Source organism: Acipenser ruthenus, chromosome 47, assembly GCF_902713425.1.
Source record: "Acipenser ruthenus chromosome 47, fAciRut3.2 maternal haplotype, whole genome shotgun sequence".
Classification (NCBI taxonomy): Eukaryota; Metazoa; Chordata; class Actinopteri; order Acipenseriformes; family Acipenseridae; genus Acipenser; species Acipenser ruthenus.
The window spans coordinates 7,964,123-7,980,751 of NC_081235.1; the positions used below are offsets into that span (position 1 = coordinate 7,964,123).

Genomic DNA, 16,629 nt, shown 5'->3' on the forward strand with positions numbered 1-16,629 from the left:
AACAAAAACAAAACACTTACGAAAAGTGTACGTGACAATAAGGGGTAGATTCAGTCAAACATTAACAGGACAGGACATTGCAAAGAACCTCGGGTAGGCAACTCTGAAGTTGTCCATTCCTATGGGTACTCCATTCAGAACTATAATTATAAAATTCAGTGGTAGAATGTGTACAGCTCTGGCCAAAAGTTTTGCATCACCCTGCAGAATGAACAAATGTTGCTTCATAAAGTCTAATCAAACCTGCGGAATAATGTTACTTTAAGATATTTAATTACCTACCGCTTTGTAGTTTTCCATACACTTAACGAAAAAAAAAAAAAAAAACTGACAAATTGAAAAATGTGACATCTCAATCCTAAAATTCTAGGTGATGCGAAACTTTTGGCCATAGCTGTTGTATACATCGCCTTCTTGAAAATGTATGTAGGCTTATAACAGGGAAGTAACACAGACAATAAAGCTGCATCTCTTGATTGAATCCACCTCTTATTGTGCAATTTTAATCAGCAAAACGGGAGTCGTACCATCCTCGTCGGTCCGGATGACCACAGGCTTGCTCTCCGGACCGGGACCGATTTCTGTGTAGGCCACCACACTGACGTGGTACTCTGTCCACTTCTCAAGCCCCTCCAGGAGGATCTGATTGGTCGAAGGGGGGATGTCCTTCACTTCTCTGGACGTGGTGTCTTCTCCTTCTAGAGCCTGGTAGCGCACGCTGTACCCCACCAGGATGCCATTTTGACTCTCGGCTACTGGTGGACGCCAACTTACCAGTATGGTGGTGGAGCTTGAGCTGGAGCACTTTATGTCTTGAGGGGGGGCAGAAGGTTCTGGTCAGGGGGAGGGAGGAGGAGGAGGAGGAGGAGGAGGAGGAGGAAGGGTGAAAAACAAAAAACAAAAAAGATGGGAGAGATCAAAAAAGAAAATGATAAAAAAAACTAAAAGGAATAAATAAAAGAGACCCAAAGCTGGACTCTGGTTTAGGACAAACAAATAAAAAACAAACATAAAAAAAGTAATAAAGTATACAGAACATAATCATAATACAAAAATAATCAGAACTGAAATTAAAAATGGATTAAAACTTGCAATGGGAAGGAGCTAGAAAACCCAGGAGTTGAATAATTGTGAATATTTTGTATTTATTTTTTTATGACTTGTTCGGCCAAAGTTGCTATATCAAAGTTGGCAACAATTCTTCTCTCAAAGGAAAACAATATGCAAAAAACATCCGTGATGCAGCTCAGTGGAGTAAAAGCTTACTTGCCCTTTATACGACAGTGACGCTAATTTTGGTGCTCATTTTAAGCACACAGTACAGTTACCGTTACAGTTAGTTTTCCTAGTAGCTAAAAGATTCTTAAGAGGGTGCAGAACATACTGATCAGCAAGTCCCTGAATAAATTATTTGCCCCTGAGAGAGCAGTAATAATGAAACAGCACAGAGCGTTATGAATCCAGCTGGGCTAGATCACCATTCACTATGCAGTGTTAGGTACTGCATTGGATTAGCAAGATGATTATTCAATATTCGCTATTCCCAATGTTAAAAATGCAGCCTAATAGTCATTTGAACATAAAACCAAAAGCATCCTATTATTTTAAATCTTCAAAAGGACTGAAGACCTGTATGCAAGTCTGAGAAAGATAAATCAAAATTGCAGCCCAATAAACGAATCCAATATATTGATGTATAGATCTATTTGTATTTAATCTATCTGTAGAGTTGAAGGAATTATACACCATTGAATTGTCATACTCTGAAGCTTTATCAGGTTTTAGTTATTAAGAATGGAAGCCTGCTTGTGGCTCAAACCTGCATCTTTTTTCAACACTGATTTATGATTCCCATGATCTCCATGATCCCCATTGCAATGATTAGATATACTCATTTGTATTCCTCAATAAAGAGTTATCAGAACCAAAACATTCCAACCCTAACTCCTGGATTCACTTGACTGCAAAAGAGAAATACAAAAATCATAAAACGTAAAACTGGGGGGGGGTGGTGGTGGGGGGGGGGGGAAACAAATTGTTGAACTGAAACGGGGATTTGGTACTTTAAAATTCATGATCGATAAATCAAACCGAATTAAAAAAAAAAAAAAAAAAATTTAATGAAAAAATAAATCAAATAAAAACATCAAAACGCAAAACGGCTTCTGCAGTTATACGTACCTTCAGTCCTTCAAATACTAATTTTTAAAGACTTTCTTACCAATACTAAGAGAGGTCAAACTCTACAGCCTTCCCTACATTTTAACCCTCTCCCTCCTTAACCAAAGACTTCAGATTCCACCCAACAGACCAATCAGAGGCTTCCAGTTGTCCAGTTCCACACTGGTTCCACTTAGAAGCAGGAAAACAAGATATGCTGGTATGCAGCTCTTTGGAGACTTATTTCTTTTGGGGGTGGGGGGTGGGGGGGGTGGGGGGGTGGGGAGTTATAGATGCTTTTGTTGCTCGACTGTAGAACCAGAACCTTAATCTAGGGCTTCCACATGGTGGACTTGAATCCTCAGGACATGGGCAAGACACTATCAGACCTGGGTTACATCTATCTCATAATAGATTATATATATATATATATATAATGTATTTAAGACATACTGTATATGGCAATACTATAGAATACTGTGATGCTTTTATTTACTTTTATGGGTCGAGAGGGAAGCTTTTCAGATGTAGAGTAGTTCTGGGGACCTGTTAACTTCCAATACTAACTTTGTGTTTCATTGCTTCCTGATATGAGGTCCGTGTGTCCAGTACAAGTGCTGTGCAATAAATTACATTAGAAGAGTGTTCTGTAAATCTGTAAATGAGATAGAGGTGTCTGTGCAGAAGGCCTTCTTAAAATAAGTTGCCAGTTTTCCAGCTGCAGCCCTGGCTGACACTTGGACATTAGGGACCACTGTGCCACTTATTTTAAGGAGTAGGACATTTCCCAGATAGTTACAACAGATAGATATTGGTGCTGCCTAAAGTGAAGACTGTTAAATGAATACAGAATATTTGCTCCCTTTGTATAATAAACTCGTTACTCATTGCTGTGTTGGTGTGCACCCTGTTTTTGTACTTTGATAATAACATAGAAATGACTAGCGTCCTTTAGCAATAGCAAGGCTGAAACCGATTTTGTTAACAATTCTTAACAGACGCTTTCCGAACTTCAGCAAGCTTTCTCTAGCCTCTACTTACAAAGGCATAGCAGACAATGTACCTTGAAACATCCCCTTTTCTCTCTCTACGTAGTTTGCCCATTGGACCAATTATTCAGCCTCAAGTCCCTTTTGAGATCTGCCCCTTGCCCCTCATGCACAACTTGTGGCACCCCTAGATTTTCCCTCCCTGACGATCACACCATGACTGACTCAGAGTAGACATTGGGCTTTGGCAGTGTCTGGAGGCCCGGCTGTTATGTAGGGCCATTGCACCTGCATTAGTAAAATGGACAGCTGGCTTCCCTCTGTACTGAACATGCAGCTTTTGCCTTTGGTAAATGTACACCTTTCATGCCACTGTGGATGTAACAGAGAACTAGTTTGAAGCTGAATACGTTCACAGTAATTACCAACCCAGGGGGTTTGGATGTGCTAGAAAGATGTAAACAACATTAATATCCAACGCCATGAAGGAATAAAAAAGCATTCCCACCGAAATCGCCGGAATTCAAGATACATTTTTTTTTCCAGAACTGTAATGGGCTGGAATTAACCAAGCAAATACGTCTAATATGATTTATACATGCCCTCAGCTGGTGTAATGGCCAACATAAAAACCGCCTCCAGTCGCACTAAAAAGAATGACATCTCAAGCCTTTATTTACTTTCATACAAAAATTTTTTAGTTCACAATACAGTCCAGACTGTTTGGTGATGTATAAAATGCATGGCTATTGAGAAGCCCGAATCGCCTTTTTTTATGGAGTTTTATGGGGAACCATTAAGGTTCAAACCCTGAATGGATTAGAGATCTTATAAACAGTGCATGCCAAGCAATTACTGAGTGCTTCAGCGAGCTGCACGTTAATAATCAAGGGCTCTGTAGTATGGAATAGTACTAGACAGGGCGAGAGGGAGCCAAGAGCCTTATATCTGAAATGAAAAAGGAACTGAACGCGCCTTAAGGGCCCAGTTCTCGCTGGGTTAAAGTATAAATGTATCCTCATTTGTTTTCAAATACAAGGTTATTAAGTTTAGACAGAGATCAGGTTCCAGTTCCGTCTACTATAGGAAATGATCAACTGATGTCCTGAAACGAATACTCTCATTAGGAGCTAACTGATGTATTCGAAGAGAGTTATAGAGGACAGATGGGAATCTAGTTTTCAAGGGCAGCAGGTTCCCATTTTAAGGTTTTGGTTTTTTTTTTTAAGATGCATGATTCTAAGCAGGTAGGAAAGGCAGGCGAGAGATTTATAAACCTGCACTGGGCTTTAAGAAGGATATCAGGGATAAAAAGGTCTATCAGACGTGTATAGAGGTCTAGAATAATTAATCTTGAGTATGCTCATATATAATTTTTTTAAAAAAAATTTTTTATCAGTATAAAAAGCCCAACGTAGCATAAGTTCTTAGATCTGCTGAGATCTGTCAGTGGTGATAGTAATATACTGGCTTATATATATATATATACTATAATCAATCTATCTATCTATCTATCTATCTATCTATCTATCTATCTATCTATCTATCTATCTATCTATATTTTTTTTATATATATGAAATATATTGAAGGACTTTATATATTTATATATACATATAAAAGCATCAGGATATGAAGGCTACCAATCTATAAATGGCATTTTTCATTTCTGCCCTGAAGGGATAATTATAAGAAGAAAAAGAAAATGGCTCCAATATATTACTCCTGAGTCGATAGTGCTGATTTAGCATAAGCAGCAGAGACAGCTGGTGGTATATTGAAAAGGTGCAGCAGGGTGGACTGTATGTGTGAAAATGCTTGAGAACAGCCACTACTTACCTGGGGGGGGGGGGGTAATCCAATAAGACATTTTTTGTTATGACTGTCCAAGCCTTAATGACCTTCCTGACCTCCGTAATAAGAAAAACGAATGGTGTTTTAACCCCTGCAAACACACACAGACTGAGCGAAGGGGGGAGGCACTGGGAAATCGATGCACTAAAGGGGAAGGACAACGGGGACAGATTTCTGGTGCTTTACTGATCTGCACCAGCTGGAATTGGAAATCTTCACTAAGCCAAGCTGTTTAGTTGATTAGCTTGTAGAACACTCATGTCCTGAATGTTCCCCAAGAAGAATACACAATGGAGAGATAGGGGGGCCTAATCTCCAAGCATAGTCAGTGCCTTTCTAAGTCTGTGATCTTTAGCATGGGGATAAAAACCCTCGTGGATACTTACTTTTACCTTTAGTTTAATGGATTTTGTTTCACATACAGTGTTTTCCTAATAGCTGTGCTGAATGTCACATAAGAACCAACCGACAGTATGATCACAAGCCGTTCCTCGTGAGATGTGGCTGTATGCATTAAAAAACAAACAAAGAAAAAACAGCTACGTAGGTGACGTCAAAGCCATTCCATGGATAGCGGAGGAGAGAGTGTGCGAGAGAGAGAGAGGGAGAGAGAAGTGGATCCGATCCCATCCAAGTCGCAGTGGCTACTATCTTTCTGAACCAATGCAAGACGAAAACACAACACGGAAATAAAAGACATGATGGTACATACTTCACATACACGCACAGGACAGGTAATGGATGGGCACACTCAAACAAGTCATGCCTATGTCAGTAAGTATCCAAGGATGCAGTGAATAGTTACCTAGGGCTCCCATAACATTGTGCCTCACAGGAGTAGAGTGATACATGCAGCCGAACCTCAACTTTGCTAAAGCTAGTAACATTCAGGTTTTGGGGTAAAAAGTGCCCCCTTCCCCCGCTCCTGTAGCAGCCAACAAGCTACACCAATAGAAACAGGAATGTGTTAGAGAGCTCTGGCTGCCTTGAGTTCATGTGCTGGCTTGTTTATTTGCTGAGTAGATCTCAGTTGCCCGTGCTCCTACACTCCCTTACTGGAAAAGACGATACAGATCCAAAATGACAGAACTGCATTGCTTGCTTTTGGAATATTGGGTGTAGAATTGAGTCGATTTCCCGACCAAAAATGCAGCACACGATAAAGTGTTAAAACTTAAAAAGGAGCTGCCCAAACGGAAGTTCATCTGAATTTTTAAAATGGTTTTATTTCGTGATAAAAACAGTGTTGGATGCTGACATTGGAATTTGGAATTGACCTACTGAGGCAGTGTGTGGGGGTTCTATGCAAGCATCCCCCCCATTTTAATACCATCCTTCTACGGAACGGTTGTTTCCTTTTGGGACTGTGGAAACATTATAACTTAGAACGGTGTGGCTTGAGGCAGAGTAAGGAACAAAACCAAACTAAATATTTAAAAAAAGAGGGGGAAAAAAAGGTAAGGGTACTGTTAACAATAACATCAAAAGGCCTTGTGGGGCTCCCGAGTGGCGCATCCAGTAAAAAGCACTCGCTAGAGTGCAGGATGCGCTCTATAGCCTGGATGTCGCGAGTTCGAATCCAGGCTATTCCACAGCCGACCGTGGACGGGAGCTTCCAGGGGGCAGCGCTCAATTGGCCGAGCGTCGCCCGGGGGGAGGGAGGGTTAGGTCGGCCAGGGTGTCCTCGGCTCACCGTGCACCAGCGACCCCCGTAGTCTGGCCGGGCATCTGCGGGCCTGCCTGTAAGCTGCCCAGAGCTGCGTTGTCCTCCGACGCTGTAGCTCTGAGGCGGCTGCACGGTGAGTCTGCAGAGTGCAAAGAAGCGGGCGGCTGACGGAGGACAGCGTGTGTTCATCTTCGCCCCTCCCGAGTCAGCGCAGGGGTGGTAGCGGTGAGCTGAGCCTAAAAAAATCATTGGGCATTTCAAATTGGGGAGAAAATAATAAAAAATAATTGGCAACGACTAAATTTATAAAAAAAAAAAAAAAAAAAAAAAGGCCTTGTGACCTTTAAAGGGCAGAGCTGGGGAGGAGACGTGCTAAATTCTGAAGTGAACACTCCAGTATATTCAGACTAGGAATTGAAACTGCACTCTGCTTTCCAGACGGTCACCCTAGTCGTCAGGGCAACGGTATCTATGAAGGCCTTCTTTGTTTACATTTACCCTCCCACCCTGCACCCCCCCCCCCCCCCCCAGCAGAAGAAACTCATGGCAGCCCAGAGGAATGAAGTTGTGGACTGAAATAACAAGAAAGAAAGTGGAATTGCTGTTAAAGAGGTCACTGCTATTGTTACAAAATAAACAACCTCTCCACATATGCAAGTATTTCAGCAGGAAAAAAAAAAAAAACACAGAGAGCACTCAAACAAAACTAAATAAAAGTTTGATCTGGGCATCCGCAGTTAGTGACATCATCTTCCCTATTAAGAATGCACATCAACATTAAAATCATCGTAATCCATTAAACTAAAAAAAAACAACTAACTTTTTCGTAACTGATACTCTCTTTAAAAACACACACATTTTTTTTTGTACACAATGTAAACATTATTTGACATCATTCAAAAAATCTGAAACATTTCAAGATCGCATGAAAACATCTCCCGTACACCTTTACACACTCAATCATAAGATGTTCGGTAAGAAAATTCAAATGGTTGACCTTAAGTTTCTTTAGGTTATACCGATAATTAAAACATCAGCAACTGCGAACTCAGAAAGAAGGGATGTTAGGATTTATTATAAAAACATTGAAGGTGAAAGACATTCACTTTTCATTTGTATAAATAAGTACTGTCTAATGAGGATATTTATTATTCATTTTTGGTTGTAAATATTGAAGCTCAAACCCAGATTGATTACAAAACAACCATTTATCGATTTAGTGCCTTTGAATGAATGTCTTCCACATTTAGAATACTATAGTATTGACATATATGGTATGCAGGTACTGAATTGCATAGCATTTTGGCAGTACTATAGAATACTATGATAATAACTCAATTTGTAGGTATTTTTTTTCTTTTAAATTACAACTTGTTCGTTTTAATCTGTGTCACGAGTTCTTTTCCTTTTTTTATTGCGCTACAATAAATTCAGAGAATGTTCTTTCTATCCTACAACACCGGGGTCGATTCAATCAAAGACGCAAGCTTCAACTGATGTTGTTTCCCTGTTCAACTGCTTTATTTAATCAAACTTCCAGTCCTAAGAAGACCCTAATCATGCTGCTCAAAATTCTATTCAAATTCCAACACGGAACACTGAAAACACATGTATTCCATCCAAATCTGGAACATCTGATTGAATTCCACAAAGATACAGGAAAACTAGCCCAGCTCATAAAACGCTGCAGCTGTATTTGACTGAATTTCCCACCAAGCTACTTCAAACATCCCAACATCCCCCCTGTCTTTGCCAGCTTCTTGTCAATGGCGAATTTGAAAAGGTGAAGGAACGTACTGGCTTGAGACGTCCTCTGGGAGATTTCCGTGGTGGAGGCTCCGAGCCCCAGTTCCGAGTGGCCTGCTAGCCGGAAGTAGTAGTCTGTGTTGGCGCGCAGACCGCCCAGAGTATAGGACGTGGCGGGTTCAAAGGTGACCTGAATCTGTTCAACGAGGCACATGCAATGATGACGTGTTAAAGCGGGCCAACAGTGCTTTACCCCTCTTCATATTTCTGAGATATATGTTTATAGTTCATGATGCATAAACCACAAAACGCACATACACATGTTGTGTGCATGCAAAACAGAAGCCGTGTAATTCCCCACATGGTGAGAATGTGTGTGTAGGTGGTAAAAGAAATGCAATTTGTTCACCATGTGGGGTCAATGGGTAAATAACATGATTTAATATATATTATGTTAAAGCTTCTGACTTAAGAGATTGAGCAACCCCCACCCCCCTCCCTTGGTTCTACTCTAATAACCCAATTCAATGATTTTCATATGAATGTAAAATTTTAATGAACTAAAGAGATCCAATCTGGGACTTTAAAATGTATCCATGGATTTACTCTGCGGTAAGGACTGTTTTGTTGTTAAAGTACTGAGGTTTGAAATCCAGGGGCTTGAACAGTATAGTAGTAATATTGAAGGAAAACCCTATGCAATACATATATATTACTATAAAAACAGACTGTGCAGTGGTATCTGGGCTCCTTGTCCTTTACCTCCTTGCCATGCTCCCCTTCCCTGTAATGCAGGTCGAATTTAATGATGTTCTCCTGCCTTGGAGGGTCCCACGACAGCTGGATACTGGTGTCTGACACCGCCTCCGCTCGGAAATTCATCGGCTGTCCCGGGACTGGAGAAAGAGGAACACATTTAATACACAAACACCCCTCGCAGAAAAAGAACCAGATCATACAGAAAGTTCCAAAACAAAACCTTCTGCACCATACAGAGTGAATACGGTATGAGGCAGTTACTTCGGTTTTGAAGGCATCTGTAGAAAAAGGCCTGTGAGATACACAGCTCAATGTAGGGTGCGTGACGGCGTCCTTTCGACCACCACTCACCTCCTTGCTGGGTTTTCAGATGAACAGGATCGGAGAATGGCCCGTCCCCTACGGATGTGAACGCCAGCACCCTGATGCTATAGGTCTCCTGGGCCACCAGGCTGCCCACGGTTGTCAAGCGACTGTCATCCACGTTGTGCTTCTGCCAGGCGTTGATGGGCTTGGACGGGTCCATGGTGTAGTAGATTCGGTAGCCACGGATCTGCCCGTTAGGTTCCTCCGGTTCCTCCCAGGTGACTATCATAGTGTTGACGCTGAGCATGCGAGCCTGGATGTTGCGGGGAGGGCTGGCAGGGGCTTGTTCACCAGTCCTGGTCTCTACGGGCTCGCTCGGCGGTCCCTGCCCAATGGTATTGACCGCCGAGACCCGGATCTCGTATTCCGTGTTGGGGCTCAGCCCGCCGATGCTGTACCGAGTGGTGGTGATGCCATCCTTGATGTGGTAGGTGCTGTCGGAGGATTTGGAGCGGTACTGGATGATGTAGTAGGAGATGGGGTCAGGGTTGCCCGAGTCCCAAGTGATGGTGACGCTAGTTGCCGTGGTTTCCGTCACAATGGGTGTCCCGGGTGGTTTGGGAAGAGCTGTGGTAGAAAAGAAAAAAAATCAGAGGAAAGTCAACCAACACAGGACAGCATAGTTAGTTGCATCCCATATCCTGAAATCAGACGATTATAATTTTAGCTTCTAATAATAAACCTCCAACATGGTATTACTAAAAATGCATCCCATTTCACCCACTCCCCACCGTGCATTAGCAGGGCAGCAAAACCTCCTATGTCTTGAACAAGAAGACAGATTCTCAAGAAGCAGGCATTGCGATGCATGTATGCTGTCCTTCAAATCCAATAAGGAAACCCTTACAAAAAAACACAAAAGCGTGATTTGGTGATGGTGGGAGCAATCAACACTGCTGCTGTTCTTTAGACCAGACCCTAACGTGGCGGCTCCTCTTACACTTCACTGTGATCTGTGCTACGGCCTCAATGATGCCCAGACTGGACATGGCAACACATGTGTAGTTGGCGGACTCCCGGATGCTGTTCAGCTCCAGAACGTTCCGCCCAACGGGCATCTCGTCCTCGGGGGTCAGGTCTTCTGCTCCCAGCATCCACTTGACGTAGGGCATGGGTGAGCCCACCGCCACGCAGGTGATGTTGACGCTGCCTCCTGGCATGATCTCGTGGCTCGTGGGCAGGATGGAGAACCTGGGGGGCACCCGACGCACTGGTGGGCGAAACAGACAAAGGTAACAAAACAAGCAAAGAGAAAATCAGACCATTTTTGGTGAAATCATAAAAACAAACAAAAAGAAAACCAAAATAAATATATAAATAAAGGATAACTAACAAATTTGCTTCACCGACAATAAAGATTGACATTAAAGCAACAATTCATAGCAACAAGGTTCCATTGACCAATATTTGACCCATCACAGCACAATTAAAATAAACAAAAATGTATTACTTGTTTCTCATCTTTTTTTTTTTTCCTCCTGTAGTGTTGCTTAAAAAAAAAAAATCTACAAAGTTTATTTATTTTTAAAGGATGATTCTACAAATTAACAGTAACTTCCTACTATGGGAACTTCTCATCCAATCAGGAAAGAGCTCTCACTGGCTTTTCCATTGGACAGGAAGTGGATATAGGAAGTGTCACACTGTCATGTGATCTTCTGCAAAATGGCACCCAACAGGTCTAAAAGAAGCAATGGCAGAATCCAATTGTTCAGTGAAAGGGGGTTGGGGATTACTTTTACAACTTCAATAATATACCAATGATATTGAGCTTATCCTTAGATAGAATCTCATGCAGGCCGAGTGCTAACTGTAATTATAAGTCTTAAGATGAGAAACTGTAATGACATTTTTGTGGTTCTGGGTAGATCAACTGGACAAAGCCTTTTTTTGAAATCTGACACGGTTCCATTGATAGATGCAGCTATCAGTTTCACAGACATCATGCAAAGTAGATCAAAAAATAGAGAAGAGAGATAAAAAATGCAGAGAGGAATAGAACTGAAGGGTCGCTAGCATGCCCAGACGGAGAAGTGGAGAGACAAGAAAGAAGAGAAAAGAAGGGAGGGAGAGAGAGAGAGATAGAGAGAGAGAGGGGAGGGGGGAGAAACCCACTTCAATGCTGTGTAGTTTTTTTTTTTCAGCCAATGTGACCAAATGTGACAGACGCACATCAACACATCGCAGCCCTGGCGAAATAGTTAACTAAATATATATATTATTTATTTATATATATATATATAGAGTTGTATTACAGTAATCAAAACAAAAAGGAATAACAATCATAATAAATGGATAAAGAACGTTTGACTATATCAACAAAGGATGTGCATCTCTTTCACAGAGAAGTGGATGCAGCTTCCAGACCTCAACACAGAAATTACATGAGCGAGAGCAGAAAGGGAAACTCCAGACTGGGTTTATTTACATGGCTCTGTAGAATTTGGGTTGCTAAATCCACAATCCCCAGCAGTCACTGAATTGAGTTTTTGAGAGCACCCTGATATACAGGATTTCAAATAATTTAAAATACCAAGAATTTTGGTATACACCGATATGTTGATGGAGCTAATAATAATAATAATAATAATAATAATAATAATAATAATAATAATAATAATAATAATATAATTTTTAGCTTATACAACTTTGTATAATATACATTTTTATAATATCCTATACAAAAACATCATTAATTTCGTTTTTTGTATTATTTTGTAATATATATTTTATACAAAGAAAACCTTCACAATGTACTTTTATTTGCCGGCAATCTCCTTTAAAAAATAAAAATAACTAGATTGGGAGTTTCCAGTTTCAATTTTAAATGAATTTGAATAATGACATGTGTTATTAGAGATTTTCTCTAAGCACGACAGAGCCATGTAAAACAATTTTGACGTCTGCAACACAAGATGTCATGCAGACAGACCGCATGGAGAACAGGTGGACAGAAAGGGGGAGGGGGGAGACAGACAGACAGGGGACAGAGGGACAGGGACACACGAGACAAGGCAAGAACAAGATCTAATCAGCGAAGAGCACAAAACAGACAGGTGTAGCAAAGACTTGGAAGGCTCACAGCGAGAGTAGTCATGAGGAATGGGGGACGGGGGGACGGGGGGACGGGGGGGGGGACTAGAGAGGAGATCGTGATTCCGTTAAAACAAAAAGCATGTTTTAGTGGGCTCAAGAGATCACACATCGGGGCTTGAAAAAAGATCCTCCTTGTGGTGTTGTAGAAAGGGACACCGTTGCATACAGTAGCAGAACACACGATTCCTTCTTTTGGGAGAGCACGTAATTAATCACAGTGTGTTCCACAACACAGTGACAGCATGTACCTGCAACTTGGCATCCATGTCGCATTCACATTACAGAACAGATATACACGTGCACGCACTGTGTGTATATTCAAGTGTACACGTTGTAAACAGATTCTACTGCTACATATCTGATGTCATTTCGTTCTTCTCAAAGCTTTCTACGCGGGTGTGAAATTTGCAAGGGAAAGTTGTTTATTACTAGCTTTATTATAATATTAGGAAGCGATTTTACCTTAAAGAAATCAAGGTGCAATATCTTCACATGTGCAAAGCGTTTTTTAAAATTAACCTCTTTTCTTCCGAGCAGCAAAGCCCAAAGTGACAGAACAAGTCCTTTGGTTAGTCGTTAATGCCGGCAGGGCCAATGCTTAGTTTAAGCTCATCCCAGCTCGGGGCTGGTGCAACATTCCTTTTGGCTATATCTCAGGGTCTACACATTTAAAGTAACAACTTTATAGAGGCAGGGAATTGTGGTCACCACAATTGTAAAATGAGTCATTCTACAAATTTAAAATGTAAAAACATGGGTAACCCTAGGGCTAAATGACTTTCTTATCAGCATTTTTCTTTATTTTTTTTCTTCCTGGTCATTTGTCTTTGTTTTATAAATAGTTCAATGAAATGTATTTAGTGGTGCATTGCTTATCAAAAAACGAAAAGCAACTGTTGTTGTCTTTTGTTCGTTTTACCAACCTGACTGTGACACAACTGTAGGCCAAAACAGCCTCCGACACTGCTGGGGTTAAGCATAGAACAGGACTGGATTACAACGTTTTAAAAATGAAAACATACAGTACTTAAAAATAAATAAAATAATAGAAAAACACACAAAACCTAAACAAAAGCATTTAAAAAAAAAGAAGAAATCTGCTTATTTTAATATTTCCTCCTACACAGCAGAGTTGCTATGACAACAAAGGTGAAAGGGTAGCCCATTCCTTCTCACAGTGACATGCATGGTTGTCATCGTTCCATGGAGTGTGACAAAATATAATAGGTTGCAAGGCTGGTACAACAGACTATAAATATACAGTAAAGGGGTATAACTGAACAGTCACCAAGTTCCATCCAAGCATGCCATTCCCGTGTGCAAGTGTCCAGCAACTTGTAGAACAAAAACAGCACACAAGCCGCACAGCCCCTAGATGTGCACGTCACAGCTACGGTGTGCCCTGCAGTCCATTTGCTTTGTGCTCTTAAGGATTGAATCAAAGACATGTGGGCCATGCAGTCACATCCGTTCTCTTCAGTCTGAGGCCTACACGCTACGTCTATGAATGCCCCAACAGGAACTTTGATGAACATTTTCTAGCTTTTGATTCATTTCGCAGGGTTCATTTCTATGAATTTATATAAGTGCATATACTGTGCGGTCTTTTTCCATGTGGGATTGTCTAGCGGGTCATTCTTAGTGAATGAGGTAATGGGATAATTAGCCTTTCACCTTTGGACTTTTGATCTGTCATGATTCCTGATCTGATGTAAGGGGGGTAGCTTTTTAAAGGACGAAGTACATTTATTTTTGTAGTTAACTGCTACCTGCAGTAGGCTTATCGACTTAATGCCAGCCAACTCATTTTGAAGCTCTTTGTACTGTATATGCAAACCCCTCAAAGATATTCCCCAAACCGTCCAAGCTGATTCGATCTTTTGTCAGCTGGCAGACCCTGGATTGGACGGCCACGTGCGGCCTTATTGATGGGTACAGAGATCCTTGGTCTCTATTTCTTTCAATCCAGCTGCACAGCCTTCTCTCACCCCCTTCTCACTGGGGAACAAGGACGGGGACATCCAATTGGGGAGGCCAAATATGAAAATATAAATGATAAACTAAATTAAAAAGAAAATCAAAACGTGTTTTAGAACTCTATATAGGGTTGAAACAAAGCTGAAAAAACGAAGAGAAAATTCAGTATCGTTAACCCTTTCACCTCGGAAAATTGTGACAGCATTGACTTGTCTAGACGGGAGCACTTAGTGACAGATCTCATTGTAGTGTTGCGTGGTTTAGTGCTCTTACAGCCACTGTTGACGTCCAAATGTATGGGAAGTTTTCAGAACTATGGTAAACCAGGGTTAAGGATTTGCCCTGTTTCTTGTGTCAGGTTTGTGTCAGAAGGAAAGGTAATCCTAGGTGGGTAGTGTACTGCAGGTGGTCCGTGGTTAAGTAAATTAATTGGTAGGAACAGTCCTCATTCACAAAGACCAAGGATCCCAGAAGCCCTGAAAAGCTCAGGTAGTCTCGTTTCAAGCCCCGATGCAGATTAAAACAAACTCAAAAGGTGTAAAGTGACGAGGTGAAAGCAGTCAAGAGAGAACGTCAGAACATTGCACTACTCTAGAGATTAAAGGTGTGCCAAATGAAGGAGAGAAGGCGGACATTATCGGCCATTTTGGCGAGACAGATCCAGAAAGTCTGTCCAGCCCCAAAATGAGGGGAGAAGCCAAAATAATGTGCAGCCTTTAGTGTTACAGGAAAGCTTAGATTACACCCTCTTTTAATTGTATAGAGAAATGACACCTGGCAGTTTTGATGGTACATTGGAAGTATAGCACCAAACAGCACAAGTAAACGTTCTACATTTTCTTGCTTTAGAAAATCAAATGCTTACGATTTCATAACACTACTTATGACTACATTTCATTATCGTGATCTGTAAAAGACACACGGACCGTACTTATTACTAGATTTACATTCCTACCACGTCCACATTTCACAGAATTTAATTTACAATTACAGAAATGATTAATCTGTGAAATCTATTCACTTTTTTTCCCTTTTTCAATATTTACACAGCCAGGAAATAACACTGTCTGTGGCTTTATGCTCGATCCTTTTGTTTTAGTTGAATTTTTTGGAAACGAGTTGACAAGAGTAAAGCATAGAGTTAGAATAATTAAAAGGACCTTCTTTATTTGGATTTCAGCATAAGCCTAATACCTGTAGTTTGATTTAAATTTAAATTGAATTTAATCCAAATACCTTAAGCTTTGAGGAACGATCAGCCAAATGTAGCCAAATAAATACTGACCGGTATTTTTTATACACATTTTCAAGCGTGACTTAAAGGGTGTAATCTGACACAGACACACACACACACACACATACATACACACATACATACATACATACATACATACAGAATTGTAGTGCAGGCAAGCAGATGCAAAAAACCCAAAGAAAACAAGCAGAAATTTCATGCAGAACGCCTGTTTAAAGACATACAGCGCAGTGTTCCTGTATTGATTTCTTATCATTGTTTTTTTTATAACATTGCTGTACAAATTAACATACAAGCAGCCTGTGACTAATGACTCCTACAGCCCCTGCCCCTGAATGTCTCCATTCTCTAAAGCAATACAGAAGATTATTGTTCTGTAAGAACCCCTGCACCCCCCATGAAGTAACAGGCTAAATAAGTAAGTATAGAAGGAAAGTAGAGGAGCATTTCCATACACTCCAAACTCGATCCATACCCTGTACCCTGAACATCTTTAAGAGGCTGCTAACCCACACACTAGTAGTAGCAGGCAGTTCCTTGAATAATTACTTAAGGGGTACAGCGTACCCTGCAAACAGTCAATTTAAAGCAAGGTTCCAGGTTTGCGCAGAAAGATTTCAACCAGATTTCAATTATCTACGGCACATCAGCTGCTGTATTTTGAGACGGTGACCTTAATAAGTGTGAGAACTCGGCGTGGTTTGACTTATCAATTAGCAGCACTGTGCTTTGAAGGCGTGGATGCATTTATTACACATGTTGC

The 16,629-nt window shown here is 41.0% G+C and overlaps 1 protein-coding gene across 8 annotated transcripts in view; it reads right to left on the reverse strand.

The window, feature by feature from the left end:
* LOC117966307 (receptor-type tyrosine-protein phosphatase S-like) overlaps positions 1-16,629 on the reverse strand; it is a 149,764-nt gene that overhangs the window by 43,015 nt on the left and 90,120 nt on the right. For 6 of the 8 annotated variants that reach the window (XM_059014111.1, XM_059014112.1, XM_059014108.1 and 3 more), the window contains 5 exons: positions 10,479-10,748; positions 9,524-10,105; positions 9,176-9,309; positions 8,465-8,609; positions 528-833 (listed from right to left, as the gene is read on the reverse strand). In XM_059014111.1, coding sequence (XP_058870094.1) covers positions 528-833; positions 8,465-8,609; positions 9,176-9,309; positions 9,524-10,105; positions 10,479-10,748 — 1,437 coding nt within the window. The remainder of the gene's footprint in view (positions 1-527; positions 834-8,464; positions 8,610-9,175; positions 9,310-9,523; positions 10,106-10,478; positions 10,749-16,629) is intronic. The other 2 variants (XM_059014114.1, XM_059014113.1) reach the window with 1 other exon arrangement.